Consider the following 15394-nt stretch of genomic DNA (forward strand, 5'->3'; position numbering starts at 1 on the left):
GGTGAAAAGTTGTAACTATGAGATAACCAAGAACCAAGGGATGGCAAAAGAGATGAGCGATAACATAGTATGTTAAGGACAACAGTCACTCATTATATGGCTTTTGTTCCCTTATCCTGGAGGTCCTTACATATAGTGTCGTACTATTTGGCCTAATGTCTCTAGATTTTGTTCTGTTTTAAATCTCTGCTAGGAGAGCCCAAGATGTCTACTGATTATGACAAATGAGGGAGACTATTGGGCCTATGTTCCTTTGAGTCTGGCTTACTTCACTTAATATGATTTTTTTTCTGAGTCTTTCCATTTCCTTACAAATGAGGCGATATTGTTCTTTCTGACAGCAGCATAGAATTCCATTGTGTATAAATACCACATCTTGTTGATCCACTCATCAACTGAGGGGGAAGTCCCCCTTTCTTTATAAGTACATTTGAGTACTTGTTTACAATACTGTTCTCTTAATTTTTCTCTTAAGTACATTCATGTTATCTATAGGTAAATCGTACTCTAGTTGAAGACCACAAAGAAGAGTTAAATAAAGTAGAGGAGAAGATTGAACTAATGAAACAGGAATTAAAAAAGAAAGAAGTGGAGTGGGAACTTTCACAGAAGGATGTAAAGAAGGAAGCTGAAGAGAAGTTAGCTTTTATGCTTCTTGAACTGAGAGAAAAGGCTGAGTCTGAGAAACAGTCCATAATAAAAAGATTTGAGCTTCGTGAGAAAGGCATGAAGTGCCTTCAGGATCAACAGACAGCCCAGATCCTGGGCCTGGAGAAGTCTCTGAGGGATCAGCAGGACCGCCTGCGGCAGCTAGAACAAAACCTTGCTGGAGATGAGGCCTTGTTGTGTGACCATGAGCCCTTCCTGGCCAAGGAAGGGGAGTGCACCCTTCCCCCCCATGAGGAGGAGGAGGAGGAGTGTGCCCTCCAGCTGATGCTGGCTCAGAACAGGTAAGTGAAGCTGTGAAGCAGGCTGGTGTGGAGCTAGCTGCCAAAGGTGCTAACAGTATGAGGGGCAAGCACCCAGGAAGATGTCCAGTCGAGCCATCAGCCAACTAGGCAGGATGTGGAAGGAGGGGGACTGAGGGGTGATGTCCCGAAGGGGGGACATCCTTGTGCTTAACAGATACATGGGCAGTAGCCCACCTTATGTTTATATTCTGTGGAGCTTGAGTGCTTTAGTAGACATGAGCGTGCACTCATACAACTAACACTATTATGTGTGTGTTTGTGTGCCTGTCAGTATCAGTGTTTGAAGTCAGGACCTTACACTTTTTTGGTGGTGGTTTGAATTTAGGGCCTGGGCACTGTGCTTTAGTTTTTTCACTAAGGCTGGTGCTCTATCACTGGAGCATATCTCTGTTTCTGGCTTTTTGGTAGTTAATTGGAGATAAGAATGTCCATGGACTTAACCTTGCTCCAGTTGGCTTCAAACTTTAATCCTTAGATCTCAGCTTCTTGAGTGGCTAGGATTACAGATGAGATTACTAGTGTCTGGTTATGGACCTCCTACTTTTGCTTGGCTTTCTTTTCACCTGACTGAGAAAAGAATGACTGAGTACAATTTGAACCGTACTTCTAGTCAATAGTAACTTGCTATTTATTTATTTATTTAATTTATTTATTTGTCAGTAGTGGGACTCTGCCTGGGCTTGTACTAGGCCTGAGCTTTTTAGCTCAAGGCTACTGCCCTACCCCTTGAGTCACAGTGCCACTTACGGTTTTCTAGTGATTAATTGGAGCTAAGTGTCTCACAGACTTTTTGTGGACTTTTTGTGCCCTGACTGGTTTTGAACCTCCATCCTCAGATCTCAGCCTCCTGAGTAGCTAGGATTACAAGACTGAGCCACCTCGCCTGGCTACTATTTATTTATTTATTTATTTATTGTCTGTCTTGGTGCTTCTACTCTGAGCTTGGGCGCTGTCCCTGGACTCTTCAGCTCAAAGCTACCACCCTACCCCTGAGCCACAGCCTCACTTTCCGTTTTCCAGTAATTAGTTGGAGATAAGAGTCTCATGTTCTTCAGTGCCCAGGCTGGAACTGGGCTAGAACTGCAATCCTCAGAGCTCAGTCTCCTGAGTAGCTAGGATTACAGGCTTGAGCCACCTTATTTATTTTTGAGACAGTCTTTGCAACTTCAAACTCTATCCTGCTTCACTTTCTTGACTGCTGTGATTGTACATATGCATCACCATAACTTTATTTTTAAGATTTCAATACTCAGGTGGGACAGATTGGGGGATCTTGGTTTGAAGCCACCCTGGGAAAAAAGTTAGGAAGACTTTATCTCAAAAACATAAACTGAGAGAGAGGCTGGAGGGGCAGCAGTGGCGGGGCACAGCCTGAGGCGATGCCACAGGGCAGCAGCAACAGCAAAGGGAGATGCAGCAGCAAGACTGATTCATGCACACACACCACTGAGGTGACTGAGGAGAGAGGCACCTCCTCGCTCCTGCCACCACTGGACTTCAATGCCCAGTCCCCAGCTTGCCAGCGTTTTTCGTTGGAATATATGTCGCACATTTATGGCAATTCTGAGTGTGAGGGCAGATTTCTGCCAGGCTCAGCACAGCATTTTTGCTGACAAGTGAGATTGCCTTGAAGAATCTGGACAACAAGACTGGCCTCAGAAATAGTTGGCTTTTTGTTTTAATTGAAAGCATATTTCTTTTAATGACTCCAGTAAAATTAATTAGCAAGTAAACTAAAGTGGAAAACAACCTACACTTTTAAACTTATTAATGCCCAATGTAGTTAAGGCTGCTTAAGTTTTGTATGTAGTTGGATTGTTTTTTGTTTTGTTTTTGTTTTTGGAGTCGGAGGTATCTGCAGACATTGAGGCCCAACTTGAATTTGGATTCAAGTGGATTCTAAACACTTCCACCTATCTTGAAGAGAGAAGCTTCATAAGGAATAAAGAAGTTGAATAGAGAAAATACTGGTCAATAATAGGCATTTTAGTGATCTTTTTAATGTTTTCTGCTGTGAAACATTTCAAGATTTATTGATTTTTTTTCATTTTTCCCTTCAAACTCACACAAGCACGCTCACTTTTTTATTTGTCATAATGGACTGTCCAGCCCCTGTGGAGATCTCCTATGAGAATATGCGATTTCTGATAACTCACAACCCTACCAATGCTACTCAACAAGTTCACAGAGGAACTTAAGAAGTATGGAGTGACAACTTTGGTTCGAGTTTGTGATGCTACATATTATAAAGCTCCAGCTGAGAAAGAAGGAATCCACATTCTAGATTGGCCATTTGACAAGGGAGCTCCACCCCCTAATCAGATAGTAGATGATTGGCTGAACCTGTAAAAACTAAATTTCGTGAAGAGCCAGGTTGCTGTGTTGCAGTGCATTGTGTTACAGGATTGGGAAGGGCACCTGTGCTGGTTGTACTTGCTTTGATTGAATGTGGAATGAAGTATGAAGATGCAGTTCAGTTTATAAGACAAAAAGAAGGGGAGCATTCAATTCTAAACAGCTGCTTTACTTGGAAAAATACTGACCTAAGATGCGCTTACACTTCAGAGATACCAATGGGCATTGCTGTATTCAGTAGGGACAGACAAAGAAAGGCTTAATCGATTGTGGCATTTAGAGGGAATTCTTGGTACCTGGAAATGTGAATTTGGAATCTTACCTAAGTCATCAGAGTAGTGATGGATTCAGTACTCCTCAACTCCTAATGATTGGGAAAAATAAAACAAAAAAGTCCCTCTATAACATGAATAAAATGTTTGAGAATGGAAACAAGATTAATTCAGTGAAGGATGATTTTGCTCCTAGTTTGGAGTTTGGATTTCTGCCAGGATAGAATGATTTCAAAATCTCCTTTTTAAACTTTTTCAAAATAGTCTGTAAGGAAATCCAGCAAATTATTAACTTGTTCAGAACCACCTGTTTAGGGGAGCACATTTTCTTCCATTATGCTTGGCACATAGACCTTGTGGTGTGAAGAGCATATTTTTTCCCTTTTTTTCTCTCTACTGCTCCCTGCCTTTCCCTGATAAACAATGTAGATGGAATAGAAGCCCTTGTCGCTGTAGATGTGCGTGCAGTCTGGCAGCCTTAAGCCTTCCTGGGCACTTTTTTTGGGGGGGGGCACCAAAAAACAAACAAAAAAAGTTACGCTTATGTATGTGAATGACCCAGGTGGGTTTTAGTCTTTACTGATGATGGGGTGTTCATGTTAATTTTTTTTCAAAGCCTCAATCTAATTAAGCAAAATAGCCAGGAGCCTTTTGTTTTTGTAAATTACTAGGAAATGGCATTTGAAGAGGAGTATGCTCATACAACTTAACTGAAAGTAGTAATCTCTTTTCAACCATTGAAAAGTGGGTATCCCAGAAGCTTCTTTGCTGAAAAGACAAACTCAGGCTATTACTAAAGATGTGTCCTGGCAGAGAATTAGTATACAATGGTGCACTGTAGATTTGGGGGCTATAGCTCTGTTCTGACATTTCTGCCTAATGTCAGAATGCTTATAGCTTCAAATTATTTTAGGCTGTATTTTGTACCCTAAATTTCCAGAAAGCAACAGCAAATTCACAGTATTTTTGTCTTGAGAAATGCCTGCGTAGTGATTTTCCAAACTGTTCTCTCTGTGTACAAATTGCTTAGTCACTGATTGCCTTGTTATTTTCTTAGTAGGTTCTTTCTGAGATAAGGGAAAAGTCACTGGTTTGGAGTTAGCAATGCCTAGTGAGTGTGCGTCCACAGGCTGTACCAGGTAGCGTAAATAAGGAATACCAAGCAACCCAGATAAGTAACACGTTGCTTGGGAGGTGATGTGGTCGCATGTTTGCAGATTTTCCTCTGGAGTCAACATTTTTCTCATTTGCAGAAGGCTATTAGAACCAGGTTGCAATGACAAAGTGAGTAGAGGGACTTCGTCAGGGGCTCTTACACTATTTTTCATGTAAAAATTAAATTGCAGATTAGTATGCTCTGCAAAAAGGCTCTGAATTCAGTCTTTAGAGTCTTCGTGTCCCACTAGAATTTGCTGTGCCGAGCTATAAGCATCAGCTAGGCCAGTAGGAATGGACTTGGGACCTCTTCTCACACTGATGATAATACCTCACACGTTGGCCGGCTATGTAAACTGCCTATTTCCTATTGCCAGAGTTTTGATATTTAACGAAGTGCAAATCTATAGATTTTCTCCTCTCTCATACCAGAAAATAAAAATAATGCCTTTTGCCATTCATTTTAGAATTTTAAAATAAAAAAATGATGGTACTAAAATTCTATTTTTGAACATGACAGTAAATACTTAATATAGACTCAAGATCAGAACATCATGCCTTCTAAGTGCAGATAAAGGCTGTTGATTCTAAGTTTTGATCAATACCATCAGAAAACTTTTTCATTTGACGTGCTCTCAATTTTATTGCCCATCAGTGTCTGTATCTGCCTAAGGAGAATTACATTCCTGGTTCTGTGTGCAAAGGGTGTATAAAACAACATGAAAGACCTGCCCTATTTTGTTTTAAATTATAAACTTATCAGAACTGGATTTTCTTTCTCTCAATATTAAAACCTTTTGTTGTTATTTGGATTTAATGAAGTATTGCCAGCTGAAGCCAATCTGACATGGAGAGAGATGTCAGACTGATGAGATGTGTACAGCCTGATTAAAACCAAACCCTGAACCCTTTTAAAGAACAATAAAACATATTTTACATGCTAAAAAAAACCATAACACAAACTGAGCTGATTAACCACAAGAAAACCAGAAGTTGCCCTGTGGCTCAAGGGGTAGGGCGGTAGCCTTGAACTGAAGAGCTCAGGTACAGTGCCCAGGCCCAGAGTTCAAGTCCCACAACCAGAGGGGGAAAAAAGGTAAAAGAAAAGAAAAAAATCTTCACAAGTGATGGCCACACTTCTGTGATTCTAGCCACCTGATAGTAGGAGTATGATCCAAGTATGGCCTAGCAAAAGTGTTAGAAAATAGTAAAGAAAAGAATGACTGGAATCATTATTAAAGTGATTGAATGCCTGTTTAGCAGGCATAGGCATTGAGTTCGATACCAATATGCAAAACAATAAAATGAGTGGCCAAAACCTTAAGCCTCACTTGTGAGGCTTCATATGGATATGTAGTTTTTTTAGATAAAATGTTTTTCTGGGTGCTTTTTGAGATATTTGTACTCAGGGCCATGTACTTACTTTGGCAAAACCCCTCCACCAAGCCATACCTTCAGCCTTATTTTACACTTTTTTTGTGTGTGCCAATAGCAGGACTTAAACTCAAGGCATAGGCACTGTCCTGTGGCTTTTTTGGTCAAGAGTAGTACTCTACCACTTGAGCTATGACTCCACTTTTAGCTTTTTAGTGGTTAATTGGAAATAAGAATCTCATAGACTTTTTTTGCTTGGGCTGGCTTTGAACCATGATTCTTAGATGTCAGCTTCCTGAGTAGCTAGGATTATAGCTATGAGTCCATCTGCACTGAGTTTATTTGTTTGTTTATTTTGCCTGTCCTGGGCTTGAGCTCAGGGCCTGAGCCCTGTCCTTGGACTTTTTCAAGGCTAGAGCTCTACCACTTGAGCCTCAGCACCACTTCCAGCATTTTTCTATGTATGTAGCACCAAGGAATCAAACCTGGGTCTTCATGCATGCTAGGCAAGCACTCTACCACTAGGCCTAACTCCCGGCCCCTGCATTGAGTTTTTAGATAAGATATTGACTCCTGCCTGGGCACATTCCTACAGTTTTCTTCTCTCTGTTGAGATGGAGTCTCACAGACTTCTGTTCTGACTGTCCTAGGAGAATGTGTTCTTGCTGATTGAGGCTACCGTGCAAGGATTCTTGTGTATGCTCAAGCTGTCTGTGAGCTATAGTCCTCCTGATTTCAGCCTCTAAGTAGCCTGGCTTATAGGTCTGAGCCACCAGCAGTTGGCTTAAGCATATAACTAAAAAATTGTTTATCTAAAACTTAATTTTTTGAAATTTTAGATAAATTCATAATGTGAGCAAGTTGCTTGCCTTTGTTGGTGCTATTCTACTCTGGCCTTATGGAAGCCTAAGTTTCCTTGTCATTGGGCCATTGGACCTACTGTTGGCGTGACTTCTCCTGGTCCTCTGTTGTCTTCCTCAGCATCACAAGGATATTTAGGAATTCTGTTCTCAAAAAATCAAGTTCAGATCCAGCCCAAATTGGGCCAGGTATCTAGCCTGAAAGGATCTTACCTTTCCTGCATAATGGAAAGGCTCAGTGAGGTATTCTGTGGGAGGCCTACAAATATAAGAGACTTTGTCTTACAATATCAGATCTGATAGCACATAGAAATTTCTTGTTAATGTGTTATGACTACTGCTGGGGCCCTCTGTACTTATCTGTGCTCACTGTTCTATGGGAGGGCTTCTCCTGCTCTTGTGAGATTTAAATCTTTCTGCTTTCTTGGGACATTGCTGTTCTGTAGCCATGTGGCCAATACTCTTTCTAATTAAAAGTACAGAAAAGGTCAAGGACCTTGATTTGTTGAGTCTGCTGTCTGTGGTCCTGCTGAGATGCCTGTGTGATTTTCTTTTGTATGCTGTGTCCTCCCTGTGTCCTGGCGACCCTAGCCCTCACCTTTGAACCCCCCAGGCTTCATGTGGCTTGCCCTGAACTCACCCTGAGGTCTGTTCAAATCCTAGGCCAAGGCAGCTTTTGTGAAAGAGTGTTGCTTAGGATCAGAAGGGGGAGATACAGTGTGAATGTCCTGCTGCCTATGTTCACCTTGAATGTTGCCTTAGGTTTTTGGAAGAGCATAAAGAAATTATGGAGAAGTTTGCTGAGGAACAAGATGTCTTCCTGCGCAATACCCAGGAGAAGCACACTCATGAACTCCAGCTTCTGCAGCAGAAACACCAACAACAGCTTCTCTCATTAAGGACAGAACTGGAGAAGAGGCAACAGGCTGAGCTTGCTGAGCAGAGAGCTTCCCTTGAGAGTGAGCAGCGGGTGCTTTTTGAGACTCGGGTAGCTGAATTGCAGGTGAAACATGCTGCTGAAATCAGTGCTTTGGAGACGAGACATTTGTCAAACCTAGATGCTTTGGAATCCTGTTGTCTAGCTGACATTCAGAGTATTCAGGATGAACATAGGAAGGCTCTGGAGCTTTTGCGAGTAGAATTTGTGGAACAGCTGCAGAAGAAGGACGTTTGTCACCAAGCAATTTTGACCCAGGAATTAGGGAAACTCAAGCTGAAACACGATGGGGAGCTTCAGTCTATAAAGGATCATCTGAAAATTGAAATGAGTGCTAAACATGCAGAACCACTGACAGCACTGGCCACTGAGGTGCAGGGTGCACCCCAGGTGAGTTGTAAGGACCCTTCCTCTGGTCCAGGGCACATCTGTACATACATTATCTATGTGTATTGACTACATGTTGCATATTTCTTTGTGTTGGCATTTGTGTACATGCCTCTGTGTCAGTGTAACTTAAATCATGTGCATGTGTCTGTCTTGTGCCCTTGGGTCTGTGTGTCTATGCCTCTGTATCTGTATGTCTCTATGTGTGTTGTGTGCATGTTCATGCCTCTCATAAATAGATGACAGCAGTGGTAACTTCTGGTCCTTCTACAGATGACTCAGAACAGTGAGTGTCCATGTTTTGAGGCCCAGTGTGCCTCATATGCATCAGGATCTCCCTGATCTGATTGTGTGTTGTACATATAGAGCCTTGGGCTCCTTTTTATTGGTATTGGTATTCCTTTCTCCTCCTCCTCCTCCTCCTCCTCCTCCTCCTCCTCCTCCTCCTCCTCCTCCTCCTTCTTTCTCCTTCTTTCTCCTTCTTTCTTCTTCTTCTTCTTCTTCTTCTTCTTCTTCTTCTTCTTCTTCTTCTTCTTCTTCTTCTTCCTTCTTCTTCCTTCTTCCTCCTCCTCCTCCTCCTTCTTCTTCTTCTTCTTCTTCCTTCTTCTTCCTTCTTCCTTCTTCTTCCTTCTTCCTCATCCTCCTCCTTCTTCTTCTTCCTCCTCCTCCTCCTCTTCCTCCTCCTCCTTCTTCTTCTCCTTCTTCTTCTTTCTTCTTCTTCCTTCTTCCTCCTCCCTCCTCCCCCCTCCCTCCTCCTCCTTCTTTCTTCTTCTTTCTCCTCCTCCCCCTCCCCTTCCACTCCCCTCCCCCCTCCTCCCCCCCCTCCCCCCCTCCTCCTCCTTCTGCCAGTCCTGGGCTTGAACTCAAGGCCAGCGCTCTACCACTTGAGTCACAGCACCACTTCCGTCTTTTTCTCAGTGTATGTGGTAATGAGGAATTGAACCCAGGACATCATGCGTGCTAGGCAAGCACCCTACCACTAGGCCAAACTCCTGGCCACTAGTATTGGTATTTCTTGAAATGAAATGGGCAGTGGTGGTTCTGATGACAGGCACTTGAGACTTTGGGCAGGAAGGTGAATTTCTGGCCAAGTTTCTATGGGCTTGCATCCATCTGTAGAACCCATGTATATGTGATCATGAATAGGCCATATCTGTCTGATTTAAAACTCATCTATCTTCCTGTGACAGTTGTGGCTACTCTGGTAATGTGTAGACCAGTTGGCAGTACCAGCCCTTGGCAGCCCTTGAAACAGGTGCCACCCCATCAAGACTGATCTAAAAAGGATGAAGCTGTGATCTCTCTGTTTGTCTGTCTGTCTGTCTTCTCTCTCACACACACAGACAGTGACACACACAACATAAACACACAGATACACATACACAACTGATTTGCAGAGATGTCTGTTGCTACTAGGAGACCCTAAGCAAGACATGCCTCCTTTCAGCCACGTCATAACCTGTCTCAGTGTCTTTGGTCCTGGCTGCACTGCAGGTGGCAGATGCTGAGGGTAGCACTGGTTTTAGCCTGTGGATTTAAGCCAGTAGTTGGTCTTGGTTTATTTAATTTAAAGAAAATGAACTTTTGTTTTGTTTTGCCAGTCCTGGGGCTTGAACTTAGGGCCTGGGATCTGTCCTTTGGCTTTCTCAAGGCTAAGCCTGTACTACTTGAGCCACAGCACCACTTCTGCCTTTTTCATTGTATGTGGTACTGAGGAATCAAAGCCAGGGGATGCATGCTAGGTAAGCATTCTACCTAGGTCATGTTCCTGCCTAAGAAAATGAAGTTCTAATAGAATATTCTGAAAGCAGAGAAATGCATATCACACAAAAATTTTTTTTTAATTGCATGTTATTGTATGGGCAACGTTTAGAAGGGTTACTGTTACATTCATCAGGTAGTGGGTACATTACTCCTTGAACATTGATACCCCTTCCTTCTCATGTTTTTCTTCTACTTTGCCTCCCCCTACCCCTGAATTTTGTCTGTCCATCCGTCCTTCCTTCCTTCCTTCCTTTTTTTTTTTTTGTGCTGATCTTATGGCTTGAACTCAGGGCCAGGACACTGTTCTTGAGCTTTTGTGCTCAAGACTAGTGCTGTGCCACTTTGAGCCACAGGACCATTTCAGTTGGAGGTAAGCATCTCATAGAACTTCTTGCCCTGGCTGACTTCAAACCAGGATTCTCAAATCTCAGCCTTCTTGGTAGCTAGGATTACAGCTGTGAGCCACCAATGCCTGGTCAAAAATATGTTTTTAACACATGACTGAACTGTATTGGTAGCAGAATTTATTTGTAGGTAACATGGCCTTACAGGGGCCATACTGCACTAGTGACAGGTTTTGGGATTCTGTCTCGACAGGAGTTGCTGGCTTCAGCCTTGCATGATCAGAGGTGCCTGCTGGAGAAAGATAAGGTTGCAGCCCTGGACAAGGTGGACACTGAAGACTTGCTTCTAGAGGGCCAGTACCATGCCACCTTGCAGCAGCTGGCAGATGTACATGCAACTGAGACACAGAAGTCACAGGCAGAGCTAGCCAAGCCCCAGGAGGTACAAGGACAGGCTGCGCAGGTGAATGTTCAGTGTATGACAGGGACAGGTTGTGCAAGTGATCACAGTGCTGTGAGAATCACAGCTGCACTCAGTGGTCCATGAAGACTGTGGATCCACAGTTTGTGGATGCTGGAGTCTTTGTTTGAGGACCTCGGCTCTATGGGGAGTGACATCAAAGTACTGGCTCATCCAAGCCTAGTAGGTGTCCTTGTGAAGTGGCTTCTCTTCATGGATGCCCCTGGAGAGCAAAGTCTTGGCCTAGTCTTTTAGTCTGTTGGGACAGGAATCTATCCCAAAGGCCATTTGGCAGTGTAATATAAAAGGGATTGATGATGATTGTTTGGATTTTTTTTTTTTTGTGGGGGGTGGGCATGTAGGCTGGTCCTGTGGTTTGAACTGGGAGCTGTCCCAGAGCCTTTTTGTATCCAAAGCCACAATGCCACTTCTAGCTTTTTCTGAGTAATTTATTGGAGATAAAAGTTTCCTGGAGCCAGCATGGTGGCTCACGCCTGTACTCCTAGCTACTCAGGAGGCTGAGATCTGAGGATCAGGGTTTAAAGCCAGCCCAGGCACAAAAGAACCTGAGACTCTTATCTTCAATTAACCTCTATAAAATGGGAAGTGGGGCTTGGCTCCAGGGTAGGGTGGTAGCCTTAAGCTGAAGAGCCCAGGAACAGTGCCCAGGCCATGTTCAAGCCCCATGACCTCCCCCTTTCGCCCCCCACAAAACAAAAAAAACAGAATTTCCTGGGCCTGGTGGAGAGCAGGTAGCTCAGCCTGTAATCCTAGCTTTACTCAGGAGGCTGAGATATGAGGATCATGGTTCAAAGCCAGCCTGGACACTAAAGAACTTGAGACTCTTATCTCCAATTGTTAATCTGTAGAAAATGGGAAGTAAGGCTCTGGCTCTTAAGTGTAGGGCAAGGAAGCTTTGAGTTGAAGGGCTCAAGGACAACACCTAGGCCCAGGGGTAGGGTGGTAGCCTTGAGCTTAAGAGCTCAGGGACAGTGCCTAGGCCCAGAGTTCAAGCCTCATGACCCACAAAAAAAAAAAAAAAAAAAAAAAAAAGTTTCACGGACCAGGCTTGGAATGTGGCTTAGTGGTAGAGTGCTTACCTAGCATACATGAAGCCCCATGTACCACATACTCAGAAAAAGCTGTTGCTGTGGCTCAAGGGATAAGAGCACTAGCCTTGAGCAGAAGCTCAGGGACAGTGCTTAGGCCCTGAGTTCAAGCCCCAGGAATGTCCAAAAAAAGAAAAGATTTCATGGACTTTTCTGCCCTGGCTGGCTTCAAACAACATTCCTCAGATCTCAGCCTTCCGAGTAGCTAGGATTATAGGTATGAGTCATCAGGGCCTGGCGATGATGACTATTCTGATTTATTGTGAGTTGACCTAAGTCCTTAAGAGGCATGAGGAGGGGAGGTCGGTGGCAAGGCTGTCTACTGAAGTGTTGCGGATGATGGAGTGGCATGAGATTGACAAAGAGGCCACAGTAAGTTGTGGGTGCCATTTCTATGTTAGAATGCAGGAGGATGGTATGGGGCACACTGCTGTGGGGGTTAACAGAGAGCATGATTAGATACTCTTGGAAACCTTCACACCTTATGATTTCTTTTTTAGAGTTTCTCTCAATGCCAAATTCTGTGGCAGCTTCATGACAAAATCTTAACAAAACACTGAATACCCCTTTATGTTTGGGAGGCTATGAGCACTGATGCCCTGTCACCTGTGGGTCCCGAGTCCTAATCCATCTGTTAGAAGAGCATTCACTACCAGTGCACTAACCCATCTGTATAGGAGAGCATTCACTACCAGTTCCCTAACCCATCTGTGTAGAAGAACGTTCACTACCAGTGCACTAACCCATCTGTGTAGAAGAGCATTCACTACCAGTTCCCTAACCCATCTGTGTAGGAGAACATTCACTACCGGTGCATTAACCCATCTGTGTAGAAGAGCATTCACTACCGGTGCACTAACCCATCTGTGTAGGAGAACATTCACTACTGGTGCACTAACCCATCTGTGTAGAAGAGCATTCACTACCAGTTCCCTAACCCATCTGTGTAGGAGAGCATTCACTACCAGTTCCCTAACCCATCTGTGTAGGAGAGCATTCACTACCAGTGCACTAACCCATCTGTGTAGAAGAGCATTCACTACCAGTGCACTAACCCATCTGTGTAGAAGAGCATTCACTACCAGTGCACTAACCCATCTGTGTAGAAGAACGTTCACTACCAGTGCACTAACCCATCTGTGTAGAAGAGCATTCACTACCAGTTCCCTAACCCATCTGTGTAGGAGAGCATTCACTACCAGTGCACTAACCCATCTGTGTAGAAGAACGTTCACTACCAGTGCACTAACCCATCTGTGTAGGAGAACATTCACTACCAGTGCACTAACCCATCTGTGTAGAAGAGCATTCACTACCGGTGCACTAACCCATCTGTGTAGGAGAGCATTCACTACCGGTGCACTAACCCATCTGTGTAGGAGAACATTCACTACCGGTGCACTAACCCATCTGTGTAGAAGAGCATTCACTACCGGTGCACTAACCCATCTATGTAGAAGAGCATTCACTACCGGTGCACTAACCCATCTGTGTAGAAGAGCATTCACTACCGGTGCACTAACCCATCTGTGTAGGAGAACGTTCACTACCGGTGCACTAACCCATCTGTGTAGAAGAGCATTCACTACCGGTGCACTAACCCATCTGTGTAGGAGAACGTTCACTACCAGTGCACTAACCCATCTGTGTAGAAGAGCATTCACTACCGGTGCACTAACCCATCTGTGTAGAAGAACATTCACTACCAGTGCACTAACCCATCTGTGTAGAAGAGCATTCACTACCGGTGCACTAACCCATCTGTGTAGAAGAGCGTTCACTACCAGTGCACTAACCCATCTGTGTAGGAGAACGTTCACTACCGGTGCACTAACCCATCTGTGTAGAAGAGCGTTCACTACCGGTGCTCTAACCCATCTGTGTAGAAGAGCGTTCACTACCAGTGCACTAACCTGTTGGGGACCGACTGTGGGATCAATGACCTTGGACCTGACCTTGGGCATGCCTCCTCGAGAAACTGTAGGAAGCTCTGAAGCACCCCTTTTTCCAACCACATTCCGTGGGCTTCAAGTAGGCCTGTTAAGATCGGTAAATATGACATATAGCTATTAACTTGACCCATAATTTTTTCTCCTGACTATACACTCTCCTAATAGTCCTACGACGTGTTACTCACCACAGGGGGGGTCCTTCACCTTGTCCCAGATTTTCAGGTCCCTGTTCGGGCGCCAGTTGCCGGAGCCAGCCGGCAGCAAACCAGGGTTCGTGGATTGGGATTCCTGAAATAGGGGCAAGGACTAGGAAAAAATAGAAGAGAGACAAACAGATGGAGTTCGGGAGGACTACAGCCCAAGTCAGCGGTCCAAGAAGTCTGTGAGCTCCAGACTGCTGCCTAAGACTGTGTCATTTATTTTAAGTTCCGACCTTAAATACTCTTCTTAAAACTAGGGAACTGCCAGAGGCTACATTCATACAAAATAGTAAACAAATCACATATAGGATAATTGAGAAAGGATTAACATTGCTTAAAGTCATCATGATAAGAACTGATTGACATAGCTTAAAGTCATCATGATAAGAACAGATTGACATTGCTTAAAGTCATCATGATAAGAACTGATTGACATTGCTTAAAGTCATCCTGATAAGAGTTACTTCCTTGTGTATACCGTTGTGTAGGTCCAAGGTCAGGTCCAAGGTCATTGATCCCACAGTCGGTCCCCAACACTAACCCATCTGTGTAGAAGAGCGTTCACTACCGGTGCACTAACCCATCTGTGTAGAAGAGCGTTCACTACCGGTGCACTAACCCATCTGTGTAGGAGAACGTTCACTACCGGTGCACTAACCCATCTGTGTAGGAGAGCGTTCACTACCGGTGCACTAACCCATCTGTGTAGAAGAGCATTCACTACCGGTGCACTAACCCATCTGTGTAGAAGAGCATTCACTACCGGTGCACTAACCCATCTGTGTAGAAGAGCATTCACTACCGGTGCACTAACCCATCTGTGTAGAAGAGCATTTACTACCGGTGCACTAACCCATCTGTGTAGGAGAGCATTCACTACCGGTGCACTAACCCATCTGTGTAGGAGAACGTTCACTACCGGTGCACTAACCCATCTGTGTAGAAGAGCATTCACTACCGGTGCACTAACCCATCTATGTAGGAGAGCATTCACAGCCAGGGTTTCCCTTGTGCAAAGGCCATGCACTCAGTTTATACTGTAGTCCCAGGTCAACCTGCTGAACTTGGAAAAGTAGCATATGCGCACATACACATACAGAGGCACATGTACATACATGTGTACATGGTGCACATATGCACATTCATACACAAAGTACATGCACTTGTAATTCTGCCTTCTGTCCATGCAGGCTGGAAGAAACTTCTGGAGCTATCTGAGGTCCCTGACTGCCAATGTCCAAGTATTGGACAGTG

The 15394-nt window shown here is 44.1% G+C and overlaps 1 protein-coding gene and 1 pseudogene across 13 annotated transcripts in view; both read left to right on the plus strand.

Annotated features, from left to right (window-relative positions):
- The window catches only part of Pcnt (pericentrin), a 136544-nt gene that overhangs the window by 32881 nt on the left and 88269 nt on the right, over positions 1-15394 (plus strand). For 12 of the 13 annotated variants that reach the window (XR_016538354.1, XM_090350962.1, XM_090350895.1 and 9 more), the window contains 3 exons: positions 496-950; positions 7750-8314; positions 10673-10882. Coding sequence is in view for 12 of the 13 variants with exons in the window: in XM_090350962.1 (XP_090207088.1) it covers positions 496-950; positions 7750-8314; positions 10673-10882 (1230 nt within the window). In the remaining variant the exon portion in view is untranslated. The remainder of the gene's footprint in view (positions 1-495; positions 951-7749; positions 8315-10672; positions 10883-15394) is intronic. The other variant, XM_090350885.1, reaches the window with a different exon arrangement.
- Positions 3068-3567, plus strand: LOC150069793 (protein tyrosine phosphatase type IVA 2 pseudogene; annotated as a pseudogene).

Source organism: Megascapheus bottae, chromosome 1 (assembly GCF_031878675.1).
Source record: "Megascapheus bottae isolate mThoBot1 chromosome 1, mThoBot2.hap1, whole genome shotgun sequence".
NCBI lineage: Eukaryota > Metazoa > Chordata > Mammalia > Rodentia > Geomyidae > Megascapheus > Megascapheus bottae.